Source organism: Gopherus evgoodei, chromosome 3 (genome assembly GCF_007399415.2).
Source record: "Gopherus evgoodei ecotype Sinaloan lineage chromosome 3, rGopEvg1_v1.p, whole genome shotgun sequence".
Taxonomy (NCBI): domain Eukaryota; kingdom Metazoa; phylum Chordata; order Testudines; family Testudinidae; genus Gopherus; species Gopherus evgoodei.
Window position 1 is genome coordinate 169,681,601 of NC_044324.1, and position 23,071 is coordinate 169,704,671.

At 40.4% G+C, this 23,071-nt stretch overlaps 2 protein-coding genes across 5 annotated transcripts in view; one reads left to right on the forward strand and one right to left on the reverse strand.

Moving 5' to 3' along the window:
- CDC42BPA (CDC42 binding protein kinase alpha) overlaps positions 1-21,719 on the forward strand; it is a 370,767-nt gene extending 349,048 nt beyond the window's left edge. The window contains 3 exon segments of the mRNA XM_030557374.1: positions 9,838-9,955; positions 10,620-10,777; positions 11,860-21,719. Of these exon segments, the coding sequence (XP_030413234.1) occupies positions 9,838-9,955; positions 10,620-10,777; positions 11,860-11,991 (408 nt within the window). The 3' untranslated portion in view covers positions 11,992-21,719.
- The window catches only part of COQ8A (coenzyme Q8A), a 78,915-nt gene continuing 76,837 nt past the window's right edge, over positions 20,994-23,071 (reverse strand). For all 4 annotated transcript variants that reach the window (XM_030557371.1, XM_030557369.1, XM_030557370.1 and 1 more), the window contains one exon: positions 20,994-22,424. In XM_030557371.1, the coding sequence (XP_030413231.1) occupies positions 22,131-22,424 (294 nt within the window). In that variant the 3' untranslated portion in view covers positions 20,994-22,130. The remainder of the gene's footprint in view (positions 22,425-23,071) is intronic.

Below are 23,071 nucleotides of genomic sequence, written 5' to 3' on the forward strand. Positions count from 1 at the left end.
ACATCCACTATCACAGTTGGCACTAACTGAAATTCTCAGGGGCAAGGCCAAAGACTGGATGAACTATAGAGTTTAAACTCCTAAAGTTGATCCTCCGGATCCAGGCTGAGGCACATTGGCGCAGGACAGTGTGTGAGGAAATCCTGTGCTATCTATGCCCATGCTGTACCCATTTTTTCATGAGCAATGAAATGCCCTTTTAAAAAATTGAGGGGCAGGGAGGAAAAGGAGGAAACAGGCTTAATTTTGTACGCTAATCCCTCTTCTGTGTCTTATCTGTGTGTTCCTTTTGGAGTACAAACTTCTCTGAGCAGGGACTGTCTGTAAATATGTCTTGTACAGCACTAATTTAAAATTTAATTACAATTTTAAGATTTTAATTTCAAAACCTTAAAGTTATAAAATAATAATTAGTAAATTGAGAGTTTTTAGCTGTTCCAAACTGTGGGACACATTCTTCAAAATAAATTCCAGCACATGGACATACAACTGCACAGCATGTATTTTTGAATTTGCCTGTAACAATATGTTCATAAAGATGTCATTGCTTTGTGTGTGCAGTTTCCAGGTTTGTGGGTGCTTATATGTACTTCGTGAGCACAGTTCAGGCATCTGTTTTTGAAAAGTTGACTGTTTAAGGAGTAAATCAAACTGTTGGATGTGATTGGAGTAAATTGCTGCCTTTTAACACAATGCTACACTGTACTCGGTTTGGATTTACCCATGCATCTGCACATAGCCCCATTGATCTCAATAGGTATGTCTACACTGTAGCTGGGAATAAGTCTCCGGCCTGTGTTGACAGACTCGCACTACAGGGCCTGCACTAGCATGTTAAAATTAGCAGTGTGGACATTCTGTCTTGAACAGAAATTTAGGCTCTCTAGCCCACCCAGTCCTCTAGGCTTCAGAGCCTGAGATCCAGCCTAAGCCAGAACATCCACACTCCCATTTTTAGTGTGAGTCTGCCCACGCTGGAAGGCTTACTGTCAGCTGCAGTGTAGACATACTCAGACTCCTGTGCAGACAGAGCCTGTCCGAGCTCAGTGTAGGATTGGGGCCGTGATGGTGAAAATACAAAAGGCAATAAAACTGTAAAGTTTTTAACAACTATACTTCCATTATATTTTAATGGTGAGTTTGAGTCTCTTTGTGGTAAGCGGGTTCACTTTCTTAAAAGAACAAAAGTTCTTATCTGCCACTAATCGCGCTGTAATTGTATATGTTATATGTACTTAGTCCTGGATCACTGTCTTGATTTGTGTAATTTAGAATCATTCCTGTTAGTATCCCCAGACTTACGTATTTACACTTTTTTCCCCTAGCAGCCTGTCACCAATTAAAAACACGTGAACTTTTGTCCTGGCAATTCAGTATATTTTCTGGCCTCCCTTCTGCCCTCTTGACTCTTGAAGCCACTTTATCATGGATGCTCCCTTGTAGTGAAGATCCGAATTCTGGAATTACACTTACTGCAGCATATACCAACTACCTGTGTCCATCGCATATGCAGGACTGATCTTACATTCATACTCTGCATGCCTGATATTTTCCTTACAGGACTATTCTTGACAGCCATTATATTTGAACTGGTATTCATTATACTTAAATCTGACTTCATGATGCATAATTCATTATATTTCAGTAACCAACCAGATTTACTGAAACACATAGAATTTTACGTGCAGAGGCATTCGGAATAATTATTATTATGTACTTTTAGTATTACGTAAAGCCAGTGGGAACCCTGCATTTGAAGACATACTATGATCCTTGGAGGAAGGATTGGTTTTCAAAAGTGCTGCTGTATCCTGGCATTTCCACATTAATGCATGCTGGCTAAACATTTTTATGGTCTGCTGTGGGCCTGCTGTCTGCTTCCAAGCTTCCCTTCCTTATTGGCTTTTTAAAACATAGCTTCATTCTGCAGCAAGTACACTATTTTCTGCAGCTGACTCAGCAATCTCTGCTTTCCACTTGGGACCATTATCAGAAAAGTGGCTTCCCTTACACTGATGATAGTACTAATATCCTAGATTCTGCTAACTGTATTAATAGCAATTAGTATACATTATACACCAAATACTGTAAATCAGTAATTGATGCTTTATTGATGTGCAATGCTTCACAACACAAAAATGCTAAAAAGTAAATTGTTGGGATTTTACCAGCTCAGATTAAGGGAACAGTAGAGAACAGTAATAACTATTGTTTGATACTGGAGATAATATATATTGGACTATTACTTAATGTTTTCCTAAACTTCCATAAATTCCTTGGGTAAAATGTAGTGCCTTAGGTTTAGCAGACAAGTCACCTGATTGATTTGCAGCTATCTTGCATCGTATTTTTTTTTTAATCCTAACATTGCTCAGGTTCTTTTTTTCAAAAATTGGTGAGATTGGTTCGACAAGGGAAACAGAAAGAGCTGAAGATTAGGAAAAACTGGTCTGGTTTGCCAGTGGCCATTGGCCATTCCAGCCTGAAGCAGAATGACCTGCTGAATATGTACATATGGAATGATCCTGTAGATGGAGGGAAAATGAGAGTTAAAAATATTCAAATACATCTCCTGGATATAGATGTCTTCGAATCACAAAAGCACCTGTGTCAGCACATTCTTTGGAGACTAAGTAGAAAATGGTTTTGTCAAATTTGCAGATTTAATTCACTTTTTTCCTTTGTCTATATTTTACATTTTGGGAGCAAAGCACCCAACAATGCTGAGTTGACCTATAAAAATACTTGCATTTCTGAGTATCTTTCTGCCTCATGCACTGATTCACTGCTGCACAGAGAGACAGTACAGGGCCTAAAGTCCGATAGGTCTTATTTGGGTCTTTACTGATGCATAGGCCTTGCCCTGTCCTTCTACACCAGGTAAATTTCACCCCAGTAGCCTGAAACTAACCATTTCCCTTTCCCATGCTCACCTCCATTCCTGCCCTGCTGACACACTTTGTTCCCTGAAACTATAAATATAATATATCCTTATGTTGACTGTTTTTGAAAATGAAATCCTCAAAATGTCTGCGTAACAAGAAGTAAGTCTTAAGCTTTTTCACTGTCGTACCCCCAAATCTTCCTTCCCTTACCATCTCATCTTTGTTCACCTTCCCTTGTTTGTGTTATGTCTAACTTAGATTGTAAGCTCCTCAAGGCAGGGATCTGATGCTTTTCCTTTGTCTGTAAAGCACCAGGCACATCTATGGTGCTGTTTGAAGTATTAAATACTAATAAATATTAGAATCCATTCCCAATGAGTTACAAGTTTGATTTGTTTAAAGTTTATGGCTGTAGCAAGGGTCACAGAGACATGGGATACAATGTAAAGAAGATGATAAGGGGGTGGGGAGGGTAATCTAAGGATCTGCCTATTTTCTTGCAAGCAGGATACTTAGTGAATTTGATCCAGTCTTTCAAATTATGCTTATCCCTGCAGATGGTGTTTGTCGGTAATTTTGCCTCCTGTATAACCAGTGAACCCATCCCTCATTATCTTTTTCTCTCTGCTGTCTTTGATAGCCATGTTTTCCATATCCATCCCTTCATCACTTCAGTCTGATCTCCTCTCCGAGCAACTTTGAGCACATTTATCACATGACTGTTAATTCAGCTGAAAAATTCCTCTTTTATGATTCCATAAACCCTGCATACTCCCCATCTCTGCGTTCTGTTGCTGGTACACCAGCCTTTGTGACTCTGAGGGTATGAACGGCTGAGTTGGGTGTTTGCTGTACTAACACTGTGTGGTTTTCCTTTTGCCTAGCTAATAACATGGGAGAAACAAGATGTTGTGAATGGTTTCTTTCACCTCTTAACTCTCCCCCCGCTGTTTTGTATTTTCATTCCATCCTGATGTTTTCCACTCTTGGTGACATATGAAGAAACAATTTTTCATAGCTTAAAAATTTACTGAGCAAAATTATTGGACTGAACCTTTTTCCTATGAAAATAATGTTATTTTTTCAATTACTAAAAAGGGTGTGGAAGATTAAAATTATAGAGCTTTATATTCCACAGTGTTCATCTTCTAGCAGTCAGCAATGGAAAGATATTCTGTATTCTTGATAGGTTTGGGCTGGAAAAGAGATCAGGATATACCTATGTTGAGCCAAACTTCTGAGCTGTTTATTAAAAATAAATTTTTCTGTAGTGCAAGAACTTTGTATGGTCCTTTACAAGAGTTAAAAGAGAGACTCATTTTGTGGCCTGAAGAGTTTACAGTCTAAATTAGACAAACCTAGAACAAGATAATAGACAAAGAGAGTGACTAAGGAAAAAAAAAAACAAAAATGGTGTGAGCTTCATTATGGAGAAAGCAAATTCTATAACTATATTTAAGCAAAGACTGAGCAAGGACAAGAGGCGATGAACAGACACTTGGATGGTAAAATCTTTAGGGTAGGGACAGCCACTTTGTACTGTGTTTGCATAGTGCCAAGCACTGAGAGGTCCATGGTCCATCACGGGGAATCCAGGGCTCTATAGTAATACAAATAATGAATAATATTAAAATGCTCACAAACATACATTGCAAAACATAGTTATTGTGCACCGTGTTCCAGCCTACAGTTCTGTCATAACTGCCCTGCCAGATTATTCCTGGTCCTACTGGAGATAATCTGCAAGGGAGATTGTACATAGCTGTCATTGCTTGATCAGGGTTGTATGGGTCTGATTCAACGCTCATTGAACTCCGAGAAAAGACTCTTGTTGACTGCTGTGGGCTTTGGATTTAGGCCCTTTATGCACCTAAATGCAAAACCTTGACTGCTAGACTGCTTGGAATGCCCTTTCACTGCTTCTTTTGCAGAGGGTTTATAAAGCAGTGTATCTGCAGATTTGGGTAACAGGTTCCTGTTGCTGGATACGGTTTTCAGGTCTGTGCCTATGTACAATACTCATAAGAATTTGGACCCCTGAGGAAAAGTTACTCTTTTCATATAAAAGGGGAGGAAACTGCAATATGGAAAGGTTGTCAGCAGGAAAGTTCTGGGGAATTATAAGAGGGCACCCATGCACAATTAAATCCCGAGGACTGAATACATGGTCAGTTGTCACTGTCAGAAAAGTCCTGACCATCACAACCACAAAATAACCAAAATCAGAGCAACAGCATTTTGGAGAAGATGGTCTAGATGTGGTTGTCTGCCTCTGGCTTGTTCAGTCTGTTTAAACTTGTGGCTTATTCTGTTGGGTGGAGAGTTGTGTGGAATATGTGAGAAGAATACCCAACTTAGTGCAAAAATAACAACAAAACAACATCATCCTTATTAAGTAGAGTTAAAATTCATGTTTCATGCAAAGGCCAGCGCAAGGCTTATGCCCCACTGAAGTCCCACTTTGCATCAATTACTATCCCCCTTGGTGCACACATTATTTTCTATACTTAAAACATGCGGGTGTATTTCAGGATCCAGTCCTACATCCCTTCCTTACTATTGTGAGTGACTGCACTGAAATCACTGAGGGCTGCTTGATTGGGCCCTTGCTGTGTAAAATCCTGGTAAAAATAGAGCACCCACAGTACTAACATTGCAGTTACATTGAAATCAGTGATGTTACACTAGTATAAAACTGGAGTGACACCAGTAACTCAGGAGCCCTCTGTGTGAGGCTCAGCTCAAGCTCCTTAGAGCAGAAGATGCTTGGCTTGTGTGAAGGAATGCATCTTCTCTGCTTTGCTGTGGCTGGAGGAGAGATGTTTGGGTTTTTTTCCACTTAGCCTAAGGACACTTGGGAGGTACTCCAATACCAAAGCAATGAGCACATTATAAGAACCTGAACAGGATGGACTCAACAATCTGAATTTAAAAAATGGGTTTGTAGCGCACATGGGCTCTCATATATTGCTTTGTGATTTCATATGACCAAAATAACCCCATACAGTGGGAAATAGTAAGACAAGGCTTGTTTAGTGATAAATAAATATAAATCCCAGTAGGAGGCTGCTTAGAAAATACAATGGAAATCTCCTATAGAGACAAATTTCACCCAATCACCCGTGGCTCTGGAAGGCCCATGTGCAGCAGAACTGGTGTAGTTTCGTTGTGTAAAGAGGTGAATTAAGGAAGGCCACATGGAGGTATGGTTTGAGGATAGATTGGTGGCAGCATGGTAGAGGAGCAGGAGGAAAGCCCATAGATCCACCATTATGCAGATCTACCAACCATTGTATCTGTGCAGAGTAGCAACCCTCCCCGTGTCTGTTTCATTCTCTGACTGAGATCATGATCTGCATTCTGATACACTGAACTAAGGGACTTTCACCCTCCATCACTACAATGAACTCAGACTGCTCTGCCAGCAGTTCTCTGCAATTATCGTCTATTCACTGTTTCTTTTTGCTTGGTTCAGTGCTGGTGATGGATTTTATATGCTGAGATTTGAATTGTTTGATTTGTGTGGGTGTTTAAATAGTTGTCTCAGGGATATTTTTTCTTAATGACTTGCTGCTCTTTGCTATTTTATAACCACTGCTTTTAAATGCTGTTTGTTCTCTTATGTGAATTCTTTGTCTGTGTTGTGTGCATGCTGTTTTGTTACTGTTGTTTCTGTTCTTTACTGGCACTGATATTTTTTTTTTTTAGAAGAACGGTGAAACATTTGTTCTGAAGGGATACACATATATAAGGATTACATGGACTTTCCAAACAGATACAAGGGAAAACAATGGTGCTCACAATTTGTGTCTGCCATCTTTAATGGTTGAATGTGTTACAGCTGATCTCTTTAAAAGAATGTATTCTTTCCAAGTATCAACATTGTGTTCCCAGCCCCACCTGCTTCATTGATTGAGGTTGCTTAGTTTCTGTTACGGAAGTTAGCCACCTTATCATTAAACACACCAGTTCTCTTTGAAGAACCATATGCTCCTCATCTGACAAGCATAAAAGCCCCTTTTTGCATTTCCAATGTCTTAATCTCAACATATAACAACTCAAGGTGCTGTTGTTGGCTTTCCCTAGTGTATCTCAGAATACCTCAAGAGCTGAACACCCTTGAGTACTTAATCCCTTACCATTCTGTGCAGTTTTTACTGTTGCTGTACTATCCATATGCTCAGATTGTTGTAAACTATATCAAAATTGCCTACCATGTGTGTCTGGACGGCACAAGAACAAGCACTAGATATTCCATTTCATGTTTTGAGAGTGAGATAAGGTTGTTGTCAAATATATTTCATTTGTTCACTGCTTTCTGAAAAAAGAGCATACAAACAATGCAGGACAATATATTCTTGGGAATTATTTGAAAGGCACTTTTTAAAACCTGCAGGTATTTGCTAAAGTACCGTTGGGAACAATCCAACATTGGCAGGGAGACAGACCGGATAATCAATAGGACTTTTCCATCCCTAGCATCTCAGATTCTCTTATGTTGGTAACTGAGAGAGATCTTGGAAAGAAATTCACAATTCTTGTTTGCTTATTGCAAATTAAAAATGAATTGTTCTCTCCGCATGTGAGAGTGAAGAGGGGGCATCTCTTATTAACTCAGGATTGATTGTAAGTGCAGCATTAAAAACAATGGCAGTAACAAAAGGAAAGTAACAAACAATAATTCTTAGCACTTTACATGTTCTAACTGCATTGCTAATTTAATCCATTCATGATCTAGAAACCTTTTTAGCTGTAACCTACCTAGAGAAATTGATACTTTAAATTATTGTACATATTCTTACCATCTGTTGGAGGAGACATAAGTGTATAGATATGGAGATGTGTTTTATATGCCTGTTTATCAACTGATGAGAGCTACAAAGTGGTGTGATGCAGACTGTTTGAAATAGTTCATGCTCACATTTTCCCCTGTACACTGACTTTAAAGACTGATTTGATATGCCTGTATTATGACTGACATGCTATTAGACAATAAGAAACCGTAATTTAATATGATTCTTCTATAAAAGGAAAAAAAGTATTGTTTAATAAAATGGTCTGGCACTAGACGTGTGTTCAGATCTTTTTAACCTCTCTCGCTATGGGGGTTGACAGTGGCAAGGGAATGCTGATTTCTTCCTCATGTTTTCTTCCTAAAGGTAGATTTGAGATTCCTTGCTGCTAAGGTATCTCTTATGTAGTAATAAATGTAGTATAGGTGAGAGAACTGGTTTTAAAATCTAATAATAAAAGCGTTACAAATTACGTATTGGGAACACGATTTTGTGCATGAGGGGAAAGGCTACGGAGTCTGCAAACTGCTTATAAAAAAAAATGGAAATGGCATGACAGCAATGGAATGTCTGGGTTAGGGCTTTTCCCTGCCATAAACATGGTGTGGATCTGGCTGAGCTGCTTTATTTTTTGTGGTGCAGGATATTTCACTAACAAATTGCTACATGTCTGATTCTCTCTGAGAAAATCCCCATAGGAGGGTTGGGCAGAGCCAATTTCAAACTTTTATTGCATTTTTAAGTTTCAGTAATAATCTTACTTCAGAAGGCAGCTGCAGTTGTGAATTTTCTTTCATACTTACCTGCGTTATCTTAGTATAATGAAGATTTCATGGGTATTAGATATTTAAAAAAAAGAAATATAAGGAGAGGGTGGATTTTAAGGACAAAATGGAATGAGTGCTATAAACTGCTCAGTGCTATAAACTGTTTGGGTCTGGGGTTGGTTTTTGTTTGTTTTTTACAAGGGGGCTGTTTTTCCACCTCTGTGTGAAGAGGTTTGAGGTACCTAATTGCCATTAATGCTAATGAGTTCTCTATACAAACCACCTGAGGAGCAAGATAAGTACATGCTTATGTTTAGCTAAAGCTCCAGAGACAGGCAGTCACATTGGAAACAGTAGAATGAGCCCTAATTTGGGATGACAATAAATGAAAATACTTACAGAAAACCAAAGGCATCTAATTAGAGTTCAGACTAAAATATTCTTGTCTGTGCAATATAACCTGAAAACAGAAGGCCAAAGTTTGCTCTTAACTATTCCCATGAAGTTCTGGAGTAACTCTACTAAAACTGGCGGAGTTACTCGAGCATAATTGAAAGCACAGTTTGGCCTAATATGGCTGTATAACTGCAAGAAATACACTGCAGGCATCGGTGCTGATTAGATAATCATGTCAAACAAAATATATACAAGCCACAAATTATGGCATTAAAGAGATACATTTCAATAAAATACTACTTGGAAAGATATAGCTAGAAACAATGCATTATATTAAGCATCTTTTTTTAAATGACTATATTCTAAATTGTCAGGCTCCTTGTCAACATCAGCAAGAAAATTCTGATTCTATTAGAACAGGGGTAGGCAATCTATGGCACGCGTGCCAAAGGTGGCACGTGAGCTGATTTTCAGTGGCACTCACACTGCCTGGGTCCTGGCCACCAGTCCGGGGGGGAGCTCTGCATTTTAATTTAAATGAAGCTTCTTAAACATTTAAAAACCCTTATTTACTTTACATACAACAATAGTTTAGCTATATATTATAGACTTATAGAAAGAGACCTTCTAAAAACGTTAAAATGTATTACTGGCACGCGAAACCTTAAATTAGAGTGAATAAATGAAGACTCAGCACAGCACTTCTGAAAGGTTGCCAACCCCTGTATTAGAATGTTCTTTCAGTTGTCTGCGTATGTCCATGTAATTCAAAACTTCACTTTCATGCTGTGTGTTCTTCCAGTCTCTGCACTTAGGTCAGCAAATTTGCAGGATACTATTTTGCAACTGTCACCCAGAAAATTAGAGAAGGTGAGGGAATTTAGGGTTGTGTTTTTTTAACTTGGTATCTCCGCCCTATAGCATCCACTGCTGACTGAGTAGTAAATGAACTAATGAACACAAACCTTTCTCTCTTTGTGTCTCCCGGCACTGCAGAATCTTCGGCCTCAGGAAAGTCGGACCATGTTCAGTGGCTCTGTCAGTATCCCATCTATCACAAAATCCCGCACAGAACCAGGCCGATCGATGAGCGCCAGTAGTGGGTTGGCAGCAAGTGAGTGTCTGTCTTGCCACAAGCCCTGTGCAGAAACGTTATAACCTAACACTGCCCCATACAGGAACATTACAGCTGTGCTTGTTGAGCAGGATTTTCAGAGTTGCTCAGCAGTGGACCAGCTCTGTTCTCACTGAAGCCAATGGGAATGTTTTACCAATTAGACTAATGCTGAGAACTTCGGAAAATCCCGCATGGTGTTTGCTGTTTCTTAAAACATATAAATCTTGATGGTATTAGAATGATCTCAGAATTAGTACTGTATTCCTCAATACTGTGATTTCTTGACTGCTACTTAAAGGCTTCATCCTGCCGTCATTGAAGTAAATGGCAAATTGTCCATTCCCTGCAATGTTTTGGTTTTTTTTAACTTTGTTGTTAGAGTTAATTACTTGGAGCCTTCTGTGCATGTAACAGCACTGGAAATTTGGCTGCTGCCATGGAAGGGTTAAATTTTACTCCCATCATCCTGCCTAGATATTGCAGGGTTCCAGTGCATGAGCACATCCACCATGTAATCCAGTATACATGGAAAACAGGGAAGTAAGATTATGTAGAAGGAGGTTCTGTAGGAAAGCAAAACTAAACAAAGTAACAGCTAGCCAACTTCTTAGTGTCTTGCACACACATCCATGATGCAGTTTTATTCACACACACCTTTTAGGATCATCGGCACAGAACGGTAGTGCTTTGCGGCGGGAATTCTCAGGAGGGAGCTATGGAGCCAAGCGTCAGCCCATGGCATCGCCATCAGATGGTTCACTGTCCTCTGGTGGTTTAGAGCAAGGCAGCGACGTGCCGACAAGGGACTACGAACGAGAGGTGAGTAACAAGAGCGAAGGGAAGAAAACTGCAAACTGTGGATACTGAATAGGGCCCAAATTCTATTCTCTGTTTTGCTGGGGTAAATCTGGAATAACACTGGTGCAACAGAGCAGGATTTTGTCCTAGGAAGCTTAGAAATCATTGTTCAAAATAAAATGTTCTATTGTTTGTCTTTTGAGACTTGTTGACAGGATTTTAGTCAGACTATGTCAGCTTTAAACATCTGGGCAAATGTGCAGAAAATGCATTGAGGTGGTATACTCAGTACCCTGGAATCAATAAGGCTCATGAATGTAGTAGCTTGATAAAGTAACTGCACAAACTTGATACTGACCTTTTGTAGCTAAAAGGAACAGTACTCCTTTTGGCCTTTGGCAGCAAGAAAGCTTTAGGCCATAAGCAGATGAGTCATAAAAAAGACGCATTGGTTTTGTGTTCATTGAATGCCTAGAATTAATCAGTTAACATGTAAAAATTCAAAAAAAAATCTTCTCTCTTCAGACAAGTTTTATCTGCATTCCACCAAAATATTGAAAGGGAGATGAGAAATTAATTATTGTTTCATCCTTTACACCATTTATAAAACACGCCGTTCACTATGTCTGTAGAAGCATGTACAAATAATGAGCCACCACCAGCCAAGAGGGGCAGATAACTGTGATAAGGCACACATCAGAAAGGAGACTTCTTAACCATACCCAGGGGTGAAACAAAAAGTGTCTCCAGCCACCACTAATATATGGGAGTCCAAGAGCAGCTGGGGGTCCAGAAGCAACCCAGTGTTGCAAACCTCAATGAGGCAATAGACCCAACATTTGTCTGTAACAAGGGCAGATGTGTCTTCTGTGTACCATCATTACTTATGCCTTGTGTGCACTGGGCTTTAGACAACTCGCTCAAATGCACAGAAAAGCAAATATTGAGCAAAGAGTGTTATTGGATAGAAAACTTAGGGGGAAATGTATGCAGACCTTTAGCTCTACCCACTCCTGGTCAAATGTATGTCCCCTTTGGTCTGACTGATTTATTCCTGTTGTGTTATTGCTTATTGATGATGTTCTGCATTTTTTGGGCTGCAGGATTCTGATTCTCCAAGGCATTCTACAGCTTCTAACAGTTCCAACCTAAGTAGTCCTCCCAGCCCAGTTTCTCCTCACAAGACCAAAAGTCTCTCCCTGGAGAGCTCTGACCACGTGAGTTGGGACTCATGAACTGCTTCAGCATTCAGATCCAACATCACTGCGGCTTATTATCCCCATGGCTCCCCCTTCACTCAACCCAGTACTCACTTTCATCGCCCTTACCACTCCCTCTGAAAATGTTCTGAGGGGAAGGGAGGGAAGAAGATAAAAGGTTTGCCTTCTCTAGCGCTGTTCAGTGCTGCTTCAGCCTCCCCAGATTTAGCAGCGGCAAACAAGCAAACCTAGGGTGTTGGTAAACAACAGATGCCATAGATTTGTATTAGTACTGGTTTCATTTCATGTGGCTACAGCTGCTTCCGTTATTACAAATAAATTTACCCCACTAACTTGGAAAAAAAAAAAGTAGCTTAAATAGACCAGAACAATATCAAAGAATAAATCAGATGGATTGTTTCCATACAAGAGCTAATTATCTTGTACAAGAGTAGCACAGAGACCCCACTCCTGGTGGGGAGCAATCAGTCCATCAGAGGCACATGAAAGCTTTCAGCTAGCCACCATGTTTGAATGTCAATCTGATTGTCGCCAGCAAATCCTTATTAAAACGATGCATATTTTACTACAGTAGAGAGTTTAAATAAATACACAAATTTAAGAATTAAATACGTATGTATATATTCAAGGAGAAAAAGCATCGTGTATGCAGAAGAAGATGGATGCCTATTTAAGTGAACCTTTAATTTAAAAAGATTTGTGTTGTTCCCATTTTCATGCTAAGTAACACACACATTGGAGGCCTGGCATATATTTATAATATGCAGGAGCAGGAATGTTCCCTTTGGGTGGCACTTCAGTGTTTTAGGAGAAATCCCCCACAGTGTGTTCAGTGACCTTTATTCCTCGTCAGTAGCAGAACTAAAGCTGTAAGCCTCATTTTGAAGATGCCCCTTCCTGTCATCTGTAAGAATAACATTGATTTGAAAGTGAACCACTCTCCCATCTACAACAAAGAGCAACATTCAACCATGTTGTCGTCGTCATGGTTTCCAGTGGGGCGGGCACTCATGCAGCTTGACACCTTTGGCACTCATGGATCTCTGCGGATACAGCATACACCATACAACAATAATGAGACAGTGCAGAAGAAATCATAGGTGATACCATTTCTAAAGAAGATCAGTGACTGACCTGGTTTAATGATGAAGGAAATGGTCTTCTGAGCCTCCTTAACCTTCTGGTTAACATATGGCCATTACCTTGATTATCAAATGTTAGCATACAATCTACATCAATCAAATGTGAGTCCTGTTAGCCCAAAAAGAGTCTCTGTGGAATACGTTGTTCCTGTAGCACAGCAAAGAACCTTGAAGACGCTGACCGAATACTGTTCATGCTGTGGCAGGTTCAAGACACCTGGTAGCCCAGAGCTGCCATGCTGATGAGGTTAATGATTTCCCTCTCCCGCCATTTTTGACTGTGGTTTCAATTTTTTTTCTATACAATACCCTGCTGTTTGATTCCAACAGTGATGCAGGTTGCAGGCAGAAATCACACCACCAGAGGACAGGATCAGCAGAAGATGCAGGCCTCTCTTTCAGCAAAGAGCCTGACATTTAAATCAAGGGAATAAAGAGGAGGCAAGATAAAAAGCAAACTGATGTAAAGCAGGAAGATCGTCCATTCCCTTTTCCAGTGGGATCATTGCTAGCTTTATGCCACGACCCCACTCAAGCATATAAAGGGCTTTTTGTATTTAGAAAGCTGGTTTTCCTATGATTTGGCATTTTTTTATGGCTCCTATCAAATCATTCCAAGTGCTTATAGTCAGTAATGTAACATGTTCCATTCACATTAATAGATGCTGAAATGAGTGGGAATTTTCCAGGTTCCCTTCACTGAAGGAACTTATGGGTAAGTTCAAGTAGGGTTCAGACAAATTAGGTTCATATACAGGCACAACCAAAACACAGTGATGAGACACATTCATTGCCTTTACTGTGTAACCATGCAGGGTCTCCTAGGTGCTAGTTCTGTGTTTTATTCTGCATGGAGTGGATTGTCCACACACAAACCCATCATTCAAAGGTTGGTTGCTTGGTTGTTTTTTTGGGACAGGGAGGAGGGGGAATACAAAAATTTCTATAAAGTATCATGTCAAAATTCTGCCTGTCCTGTTTGGTATCATGTTGGTGCCATGTGTTTCGTTGTCACAAATGATCTCAGCATTGAATAGTAAAATCTGTACCAAACAGGCAAACACTGAGACCCTTCCCAGCATAGTAGCTTTTCATGTATTTGCAGGAGACACACACAGACATGTCAGAAGGACTGGCATTATTTAAAGTCCATAGTCACCTTTTTCTTAAAGGTTATATATTGTTCCATGTGCACCAAAGGCTTCTCTTCCTACAATTGCATCCTCCTCCTGGTGTAGCCCACCATGGCCTCACACATTTCAAAGTGTTGCAGACTAGTTTTGTATTTACTGTATGTTGTAGTTAAATGTTAATCATATTTTGATGTTAACCTGTTAAAGGGAGGATTTGAGGCTGCTAGGAAAAACCTGTGAGATAATCCCACATGGGAGGGTCAGTAGCAGAACTGGAATCAAACTGTGTATTCCTTTTGCTTCAGCTCTGCTCCATTTGAAAATGAAACCAAAGAACCAAGATACAACTTACTTTTAAACTAACCCTAAACAAACAAGTAGATTTGCTTATTCTCCTCTTATGGTGACTATGAACCTGTTTAAATGTACATTTTCAGATGGAGCAGAGATTTGTCACTTTACAGAGCTGAATTCCAGAAGATGAGACCCATCCTGTGCAGCCTAGCCTGTTAAATACAGTACTTATGTTGGCCTCTGGCCCTTGGCAGTGTCCTTTTCAAGATGACTGTATTTGGTCTGGTACTGTACATTTTACACAAATCATGCCTTTAAAAAGAGGGAGAAATAGCAATTGTTTTCTCAGTTGAAAACCAAATGTCCACATACATTATTTGAAAGTAAAAAACATTTTAGGAATTATAGTTATATAAGGAATTGGTTCTGATGGGTCCATATAAGTGTAGGCCACTTGAAATTTTTGTTGTGAACACATTACAAAACATGGCTGTTGCAGGTGTGCTTTTTAGATTCTCATTGGGATAAGGAAAATAACTTGGTCATTTTAACTGTAAGACTCTTGTCTGATATCTCAGAGGCAGTTAGCTTGTAAGGTTTGGTGTTTGCTACTAGGCATTGTTTAAAGTTTCCAGTTATATATGGTTGCATTTATCCAGGCAATGTATACTCTCCCATTGAATTTTGACCAATATATTAGCATATGTTCTGTGTACACTCTATATATATTTTTTTTCTTTTTTTTTGCTAAGACTGAAACCATTCTTCATTTATCAGGACATACTCTGCTTAAGCAAATACCTTTGCTTCAGTCATTGAAAGGCTCCAAATAGATTTAAGCATGTCCCTGAGGACCATAGCCTCCAGAAAGAAAAAAAGGTGCAGAAAATCAATTTAAGCTCCCAAAAAATATCACACGTCCCACATTTCATAATTCCCAAACCAAGCTTTAGCACTTTGTTTCACATACCACGTCTAAACCCATTGCATTTGCTAGTTTTAAAATACAGTTCTATCACTTAGGCAGCTTTTCTCTCCATCTCAGTCTCTTACTGGCTGGCTTGTTTGTTATAAATGTGGATTTTTATTATTCAACAGTTTTGCAGTTCTGACTTGTGCTGTTAAGAGCCATAATCCTGATTTTGATAAAATTACAAACACCACATGTTGCACTCAGATATATGGTTTATGAAACAAAAGAGCAGAGGGATGCAGTGTTCTCTACATACAAACCAAAAGCACAGATAATGTATTTGGTGGATGTAGCTAATTACAACTACAACCTTGGGTTTAAGCAAAACATTCTTCCTAGAACAGTGTCAGACTTCCAGAATGATACACTGCAGTCAGAAGAATTTTTGACAAATGGGTGCATTTCGTACATCAAGAAGCTTGGATGGGTTAGACTAAAAAGAGAGCAGGCCTAGCCACTGAATGATAGCTGGAATTTTAGGAACCTTTTATCTATTTCTAGGTTGTTGGAAGCTTTTTTTCTTTCAACCCTGTTCATAAAATTTGAAAATTTTTAAATTTTTCACCAGGCTATGATTCACCCTTGGGTAGAGGGCTTATGTACCACTTAAGTAAGTTCTAAGGATAAGGCTTCAGTGGTATGTAGACTTTGTGCAGGCCTGCTACTGTGCTGACATGAATCTCACCCCACAGCTCTAGAAGATTAAATGGACTTGTGTACTCAAATCCTATCTGAGAAAAAAGCCCCCAAAGAGCCAATCTGCTGTAGATCTCGAACACCTTGTTGTGCAGTGAGGCAATTCCACAACTTGTTTCTTCTTTCTTTCCAGCCACAGTTAAAAAAAAAAAACAACAAAAACCAATTTCATTGATGGAGAAGAAATCCACAAATAAAACCACTCTTGGTATTTCAGAGCAATTATACTTGCTTTTGGTTTTTTTAAATGTATGACAGTTTCATATCATTTATTTTTTAAAAAAAATATTTTTTAGGTTTTTTCATTGTAATATTATTGTACAGTTTTGCATGGCATAGATGTAATCACTTTTTGTTTTAGAGTATAAGAGCTGACAAGTGTGCGTGTGGGGAAAAGATATTGCTTTTGGCCTCTTCTCACTATTTTATTTTGTTTTATGCCCTCACTGTGGTAGGGGACATTGTAAGAGATTCTCTGCTACAGAATGATGTAGATTCTTTTGCACAGAAATATTTAAGGTGGAACAGTCAACAATGTAATAAATGGCTTGACACCAATATTTTATGTTGGTAACACTTAATATTAACCTACTTTGATGTACTGCAATAAAAAGAGAGAACTGTTAGAAATACTGATGTTTTGTGGGTTTTTTCCCCCATCCTCTCCCTCTGTTAATCTTTGGAAAAGGGGAGGAATCTTGCATTCCTGGTAAGTATAATCATCAGGGAAACCTGCCCTTAACTAAGTGATATTGACATACACAAATGAAGATCTTTTTACAGCTGCCACCAGCCTCCTTTAGACATTCACACTCACTGCTAGAGTTGAGTTCTGTTGAACTTTAGCCACCTTTCACTTCAGGACATTGAATGGCATCAGCTACAGCTCCCCTGAGCTTTTTGATTAGTTCAGTCTGTTCCACTGTAATTAAACCTCTGTTTTCATCAGTAGTCAGTCACCAGCTTCCTTGCTTTTCAGTGAGATGTCCTAGACAGTCACAGTGGGGCAACGGGCAGGCTCCTGGAAACAGGGAGAGAGGGTTCTATTTTTCTGAGCTGCACGTACTATGGGGGCATTTGCGTCTTCTAGAGCTTCATCTCAAACAAAGCTACAAATTTGTCATGCAGCCCACCAGGCCTGTCCTTTTTCTCAAGGATGCTGAACTCCATATTCCTATGCAACTAAGTTGGCATTAAGCTCCTGGGCCAATCCTCAGAGTCCAGCATCTTCACCAACAGCCTATTGGTTCTAATCTGTTCCTAGTGGAGGCTGGTGACTGAACACTTGTATTCCTATCTTGACAGTAGCCTCAGAGTCCAGTCCTTGTACATATGCACAACAGTACCTCAGGTGGCACATGACCAGGATTCATACTGAATTTGGCTTCCCTGGCCTAGGGCAGGTACTGACATGCTGATCTATGCCCCCAGTGAAGTCCTGGGATGGATTAAGTAAACCTGTACCTACTGGGTGTCTCCCAGAAATGACATCACCTGCACACAGTTCATTAATGAGGTGGCTAAAGCCTCTGTAGGGCACAAAGGGACCTCAGGAATTCATCAAGTCCATGAAACTGTTCTGAGGCATGACCACAAACCTAGACCATCCCTGATAGGTGTTTCTTCAACCTGTTCTTAGCCTCCAATGATAGGCTTCCAAAGATGGTTGTGGCATCCCCATTCCCAACCTGAACTACCTGTGTAACAAGAAATTTTTCATAATAGCTAAATCTCCCTTGCTGAAAATTAAGCCCATTACTTCCTGTCCTATTTTCAGTGGACATGGGGAACAATTGATCACTGTCCTCTCAATAAGAGCCCTTAATATAATTGAGAAAAGAGTGAGGAGGTAAGATGTCAAGACTAAACATACCCAGGTTTTTTCACTTTTCCTCATACTTCAGGCTTTCTAAACCTTTTATTTTTGTTGTTCCCTTCTAATCTCACTCCAGTTTGTCCACATCTTTCCTAAAGAATGGCCTCTGGAACTGAATGTAGTCCTTCGGCTGAGGCCTCATCAGTGCCAAGTAGGTGGGACAATTATCTTCCATATCTTACATACAACATTCCTAAGAATACACTCTAGAATAATTTGCCTTTTGCGCATCACATTGACTCCTGTGCAATTTGTTATCCAATCCTTTCAGCAGCACCACCAGCTAGTCAGTCAGTCCCCATTCTGTAGTGATGTATTTAATTTTTCCTTCGTAAGTGTAGTACTTTTGAATTTCATTTCAGAGCCCTGACACCCACAGCCTTCCTCCATCAAGTTCTACCTTAATCAGAACAATTGTGGTCAGTGGGCCATTCCATAACCTGTGTGGGTTTGATCCTGTAGGCTTAGCCAAGAGTGAAGACTAGACAGGGCATACATGAAGCTAATGGTCCTCTGTCTGAAAAAGCCTCTTTTTCCCAATACCCTGGCACAAACTATAGTAGGCTCATAGCTTTACTCCCTTCCCCCACAGCTGTAGGTGTCCTACGGTAAGGTGAAAGGCTATACAGATTCAAGGGAACTGGGCAATGAAAAAGCAAAAAGAGCAGGAGCACTGTGCTTTGACTTCATGCTAGCTGCTTGGCTCTTCAGCATTGGGGAACCCCTGCTACTAAACACCCATGTCCTAGCTTGAGTGACGGACTTCAGGTGCCATAGGCAAGGCCTGACCTTGGTGGTCTGGCCTCCACTCTTCTCCCTGAAAGCTGTCTTTAAAGGGACAGCAAATCTCAACTGTTTCAAGTTTATAGCAAAGAAACAGAGGTGCTGTTTCCTGGAGAAGAAGAGGTTCTCAGAGGTTCTTGCAAACTGTCTGCTCCAGAGCAGATGCTTTCACATCCTTAACCTAATTCCCATATTTTGAGCACCTTTGCTAGCTAAACTACAGTCAGAGGCACCAATACAAATTCTACATCAGTATAAAATAGCCTGGACTTTCTTGTGGCCAGGGCTTGAAGACAGGGTACTATTTGATATTGAGGCATGAACACTAAGGTCACCCTTATGTCAAGAGGGTTTTCCAGTGCATTGTGCTACAGCAGCCTCAAGATATATAATCCCATGATGGCACTATGGGACTTGAGTAGTTACAAAGCCTTGCTTTGAGCCTATATATGAGGCCAGGAGGGCTAGAGCCTGAGCTCTGATCATCAGTGCTGCAACAAAGCCATGCTTCACCTTCTACTGGAATTTATCCTTAAGGTGAATCCTACATTCTCTTAACAAACCCACTAACCTTATCCTAGCCCAGGTATCCCACGGGAGACACTGTCTTTGCTCTAAGCTAGACATGAGTACCTCCAGCATTACATGTAGTAATAGACAACAGGTCCCTAATTACAGTCACAAGTACAAGAATCTGATCAGACTCTCCATTCTGAATGCTACTTACCAATATGCTGAAAACCCTTTAACCAAGTTATGACTTTTGAGCCAATTCACCACAATCTGAATGCACTAGCTCTCGCTGTATTGCTTACATGTTGCTATAAACAGTCCTCTGCAAGGTCACCTGGTCCTAGTTCCTTGTCCACTTTTTAATGCTAACATAAGCCTTCAACATCTAAATATTTCACTTCCACTGATATTAGAAGAGCCAGGTCTCGACTTCCATGAGCTTTAAAGCCTTCAGTAATTAAAAATTCTCCCCCTCTCCACACACTACCACCTACAACTGACACTTCAGCAAACCAGAAGCATAGCAACACAGTAAATTCAGATAGTTAAGAAGAGAGTTTTGGAGATCATAGGTACAGAAGGCTATGGTAGGGACATCTGTTCTGTACATAGGGCTGCTGCCATCAGTGATGAAAGAAAAAGTACTGCATGCTACAGAACTAGAGTAAAAGCCTGCCTTGTTTATATCAGTGGGCAGGGGCTAATCACTGTTGGCCTGTGTACAAGAAGATTATTGCACTGGCCAACAGACAATAGAATCAGTAAGATTTACACTTTTCTAGCATGTCCTCTAAACTTCCTGGTTTATCACTTTTTTTAAATCAAGCAGGCCATAACTTTCATGTGAAGCCAGTTCCATGTTTTGTCCATGAGCTTGGAAAAAAGGTTAAATTAGACACAAATAGGAGTTTAATTCCTACATACTATTTTTTTTAATAGTCTGCAGGAGAGGTCAACTTTGTACACTTACCAGATTACAGAAGGCTGTGCAAAACTGAGGGACTTGGCATATTCCATCTTCATGTTTACGAATTCTTTGTTTAGTGCCTGTAAAGTACTAGCAGACATGCTAAATTCTGTTTAACAGTCAGCTGAGTGTATTAAAAATCTAAAATACATATTCACCCACTGCCTTTTCCCATCCTGGGCAGACCAATGAGCTGACAGCTGTTGACCTACTCCATTTGATCCCGCTGGGAAGTAATTCCCTTTCAGCACCCAGTACCATCCAGACATAGTAGAACTGCACTACTGACTTTAGTTAAAGCATTAATGAAAGGGGACGTTTTTCCTCCATCTGTTTGGGGAGGAAGGATGGAATGTGTCCACTCCAAGAGGCTCATAATGAAGTGACATTCAAATCTATTCCCAGGCCATGGAGACTGAAATAGGCACTGATAGAAGTGGTTCTTTTGCAAAGTGACATTTCCCTTCCAGGAAAGGATGGAAGAAATATTGGAAGAGGTTCTCTGACCCTTCTCCTTCAGGCCCCATTTCTTCTATTCTTATTGTAGAAAAGTCTATCTGGTTGCATGTTACCACTTGCTATTCTTCTACCCTGGTCATGGGAAGCAGAGGAGATGGAGTAACTGCAGGCAGAAGCCCTCTGCACAAGCACTTTTTTATTGAAATCAGTAAGTCATACAGATACAAGAATTGTACAAAACCCTAACAAGTTAAGTTTGCTAGTCTGACTCCAATTCTTTAAAACTGTGCGTTTTGACTATAAACATGTAATACACATTTCAGCAAAAGCTTGAAATGCCCATAAGAGGATAAGAGAATCCCAGAGAACATTTCCCACTTCCCTCAAACTCTGCATTGGAGGGCACAGGAAGGCAAAGAGACTAATTTCTTTGCTGGGACTCTAACAAGCCAAGAAGTGTCAGGGCTTTGGCCATCAGGGGAGCTGATGCATACCAGCTAGGGAAGATTCCCACTAATTTGTGCTTATGCACAGCTCCTTCGTTTATACATTCAACTCAAAATTAAAAAACAACTGACTGACTTTCTGAGCAGGAGTTCTCTGTGGATATGTTTAAATATAAATTTTGGCACTCCCTGCATCAGATAGTTTTAGCCTGCAAGCCAAAGACAGAAAGGGAGGCAAAAGGCATAAAATTTCATCCTATGTGTACACATCTTACATGATATCCCTGTCAGTAAAACCCAGGCTTCTCACACGGCCACCATTCATCTTACAAGACAGGGGTCTGTTCTAGGTTACCAGGTATGTTATTCTATAATTCACAGTATGAAAGCCATTCAAATTCCACCTTAACAAAAAGAAAGGGGTGAGGGAAGTCTTTTTTTTTTTTTTTTTTTATGATTTTCAGAGAATTATAAACAGATTTCAATATAAACTAGTCCTGGTTTTGTTCTCTCTAACTCTCCTCTCAACCCTGCCCAACACATGATAAAAACCCAACCACAGTATGCAGTCACCATCAATATTAAAAATGCACTATAGATAGCTGGCTGGTGCTTTGAACAGTGTGGAAGAACACAGCGGACTAAGCCCCACCACCTCAGAAGGACAATTCCTGTAAGCCATGGGAGTCTAATGGCAGAGTCTAGGACAGATGCTGTGTTAAAGAAAGACTTGTCCTTGTGAAACAAACATTGAACTTCCAGCATACAGGCTGCTACATCTCGAGATGAGAATGTGTGACAGACTACATTGCTCTTTGCTAGATACAGTAGGATTGGGCCTTAAGAACGAGACACTTATTAGTTCATCTTCACTACTGCTCCTGCTCCTTGGCCCTCTTGCTCCAGTATTTGCTATAGGCCTCCTGGAACATGTTTTTGCAGGCGATTTTGGCCTTCAGTTTGGAGCATATGAGGAAGGAGCCCCCCATCTTCCGGTGGAGCGAGTAGGTCTCCTCTGGCGGAGGGACAAGTCGATGCTTCAACATGACCGGGATCAAACCATGGATCTTTTCTGTGGTGCTCTGGGTGCCGAAGTCAAATGGCTCCTCAGATGCAAAAGCCTCTCCCAGGATGAGAACAGCTTCTAAATGGGCATTTTCCATCTCCTGCCCAAAAACAAAGAGGAGTCAATAACACACAAGGATGACTCCAGTACCAGCTGCTTTTAACACATAGAGGAAAAGACCAGGGGGCTAGTGCTCAGCCGTAGGCAAGGAAAAGGTGGTGCCCTGCCCGAGGTAAAGTCCAGTCTCCAGGCCAGAGACCCGGAGAAGCTCTACAGTGGCTCACTTACAGCTGTATTAGAGTCTCACAAGAGACCTTTGGCCACTGAGTTACGAGAACTCAAGAGACTGTGCAACATGGAGGATTCAGCTGGGATAATGGGAGGGAGTCACCAGGAGGAAAGAGTTGTGCATGAAGGACAATATTTACAGGTGCATTCATGTCCTGGGGAAAGGGATACAGATTCTTACTCTGCTTTGGGCATGTGTGTAGGGCTCTCATCAAAGCCCGTGCTGCATAGATATAAAACACGAAGGTGGCTTTGCTGCAGCAAAGGAAGTGAAGGGAGAAGCTTGGATAAAATACATCCTGGCTACAGCCAGTGCTCTGGTTTTTCTAATTTCTAGCTCGATTTGAAGAGAGGCTGACTTAGCTGTGTCACAGAAATCCTGTATCCTTTCCTTCCCGCTGCCAACCCCAAGAGTGCAGCTTTCATGGATTGTCACTAGCTTCTCCCTATTACAGGATC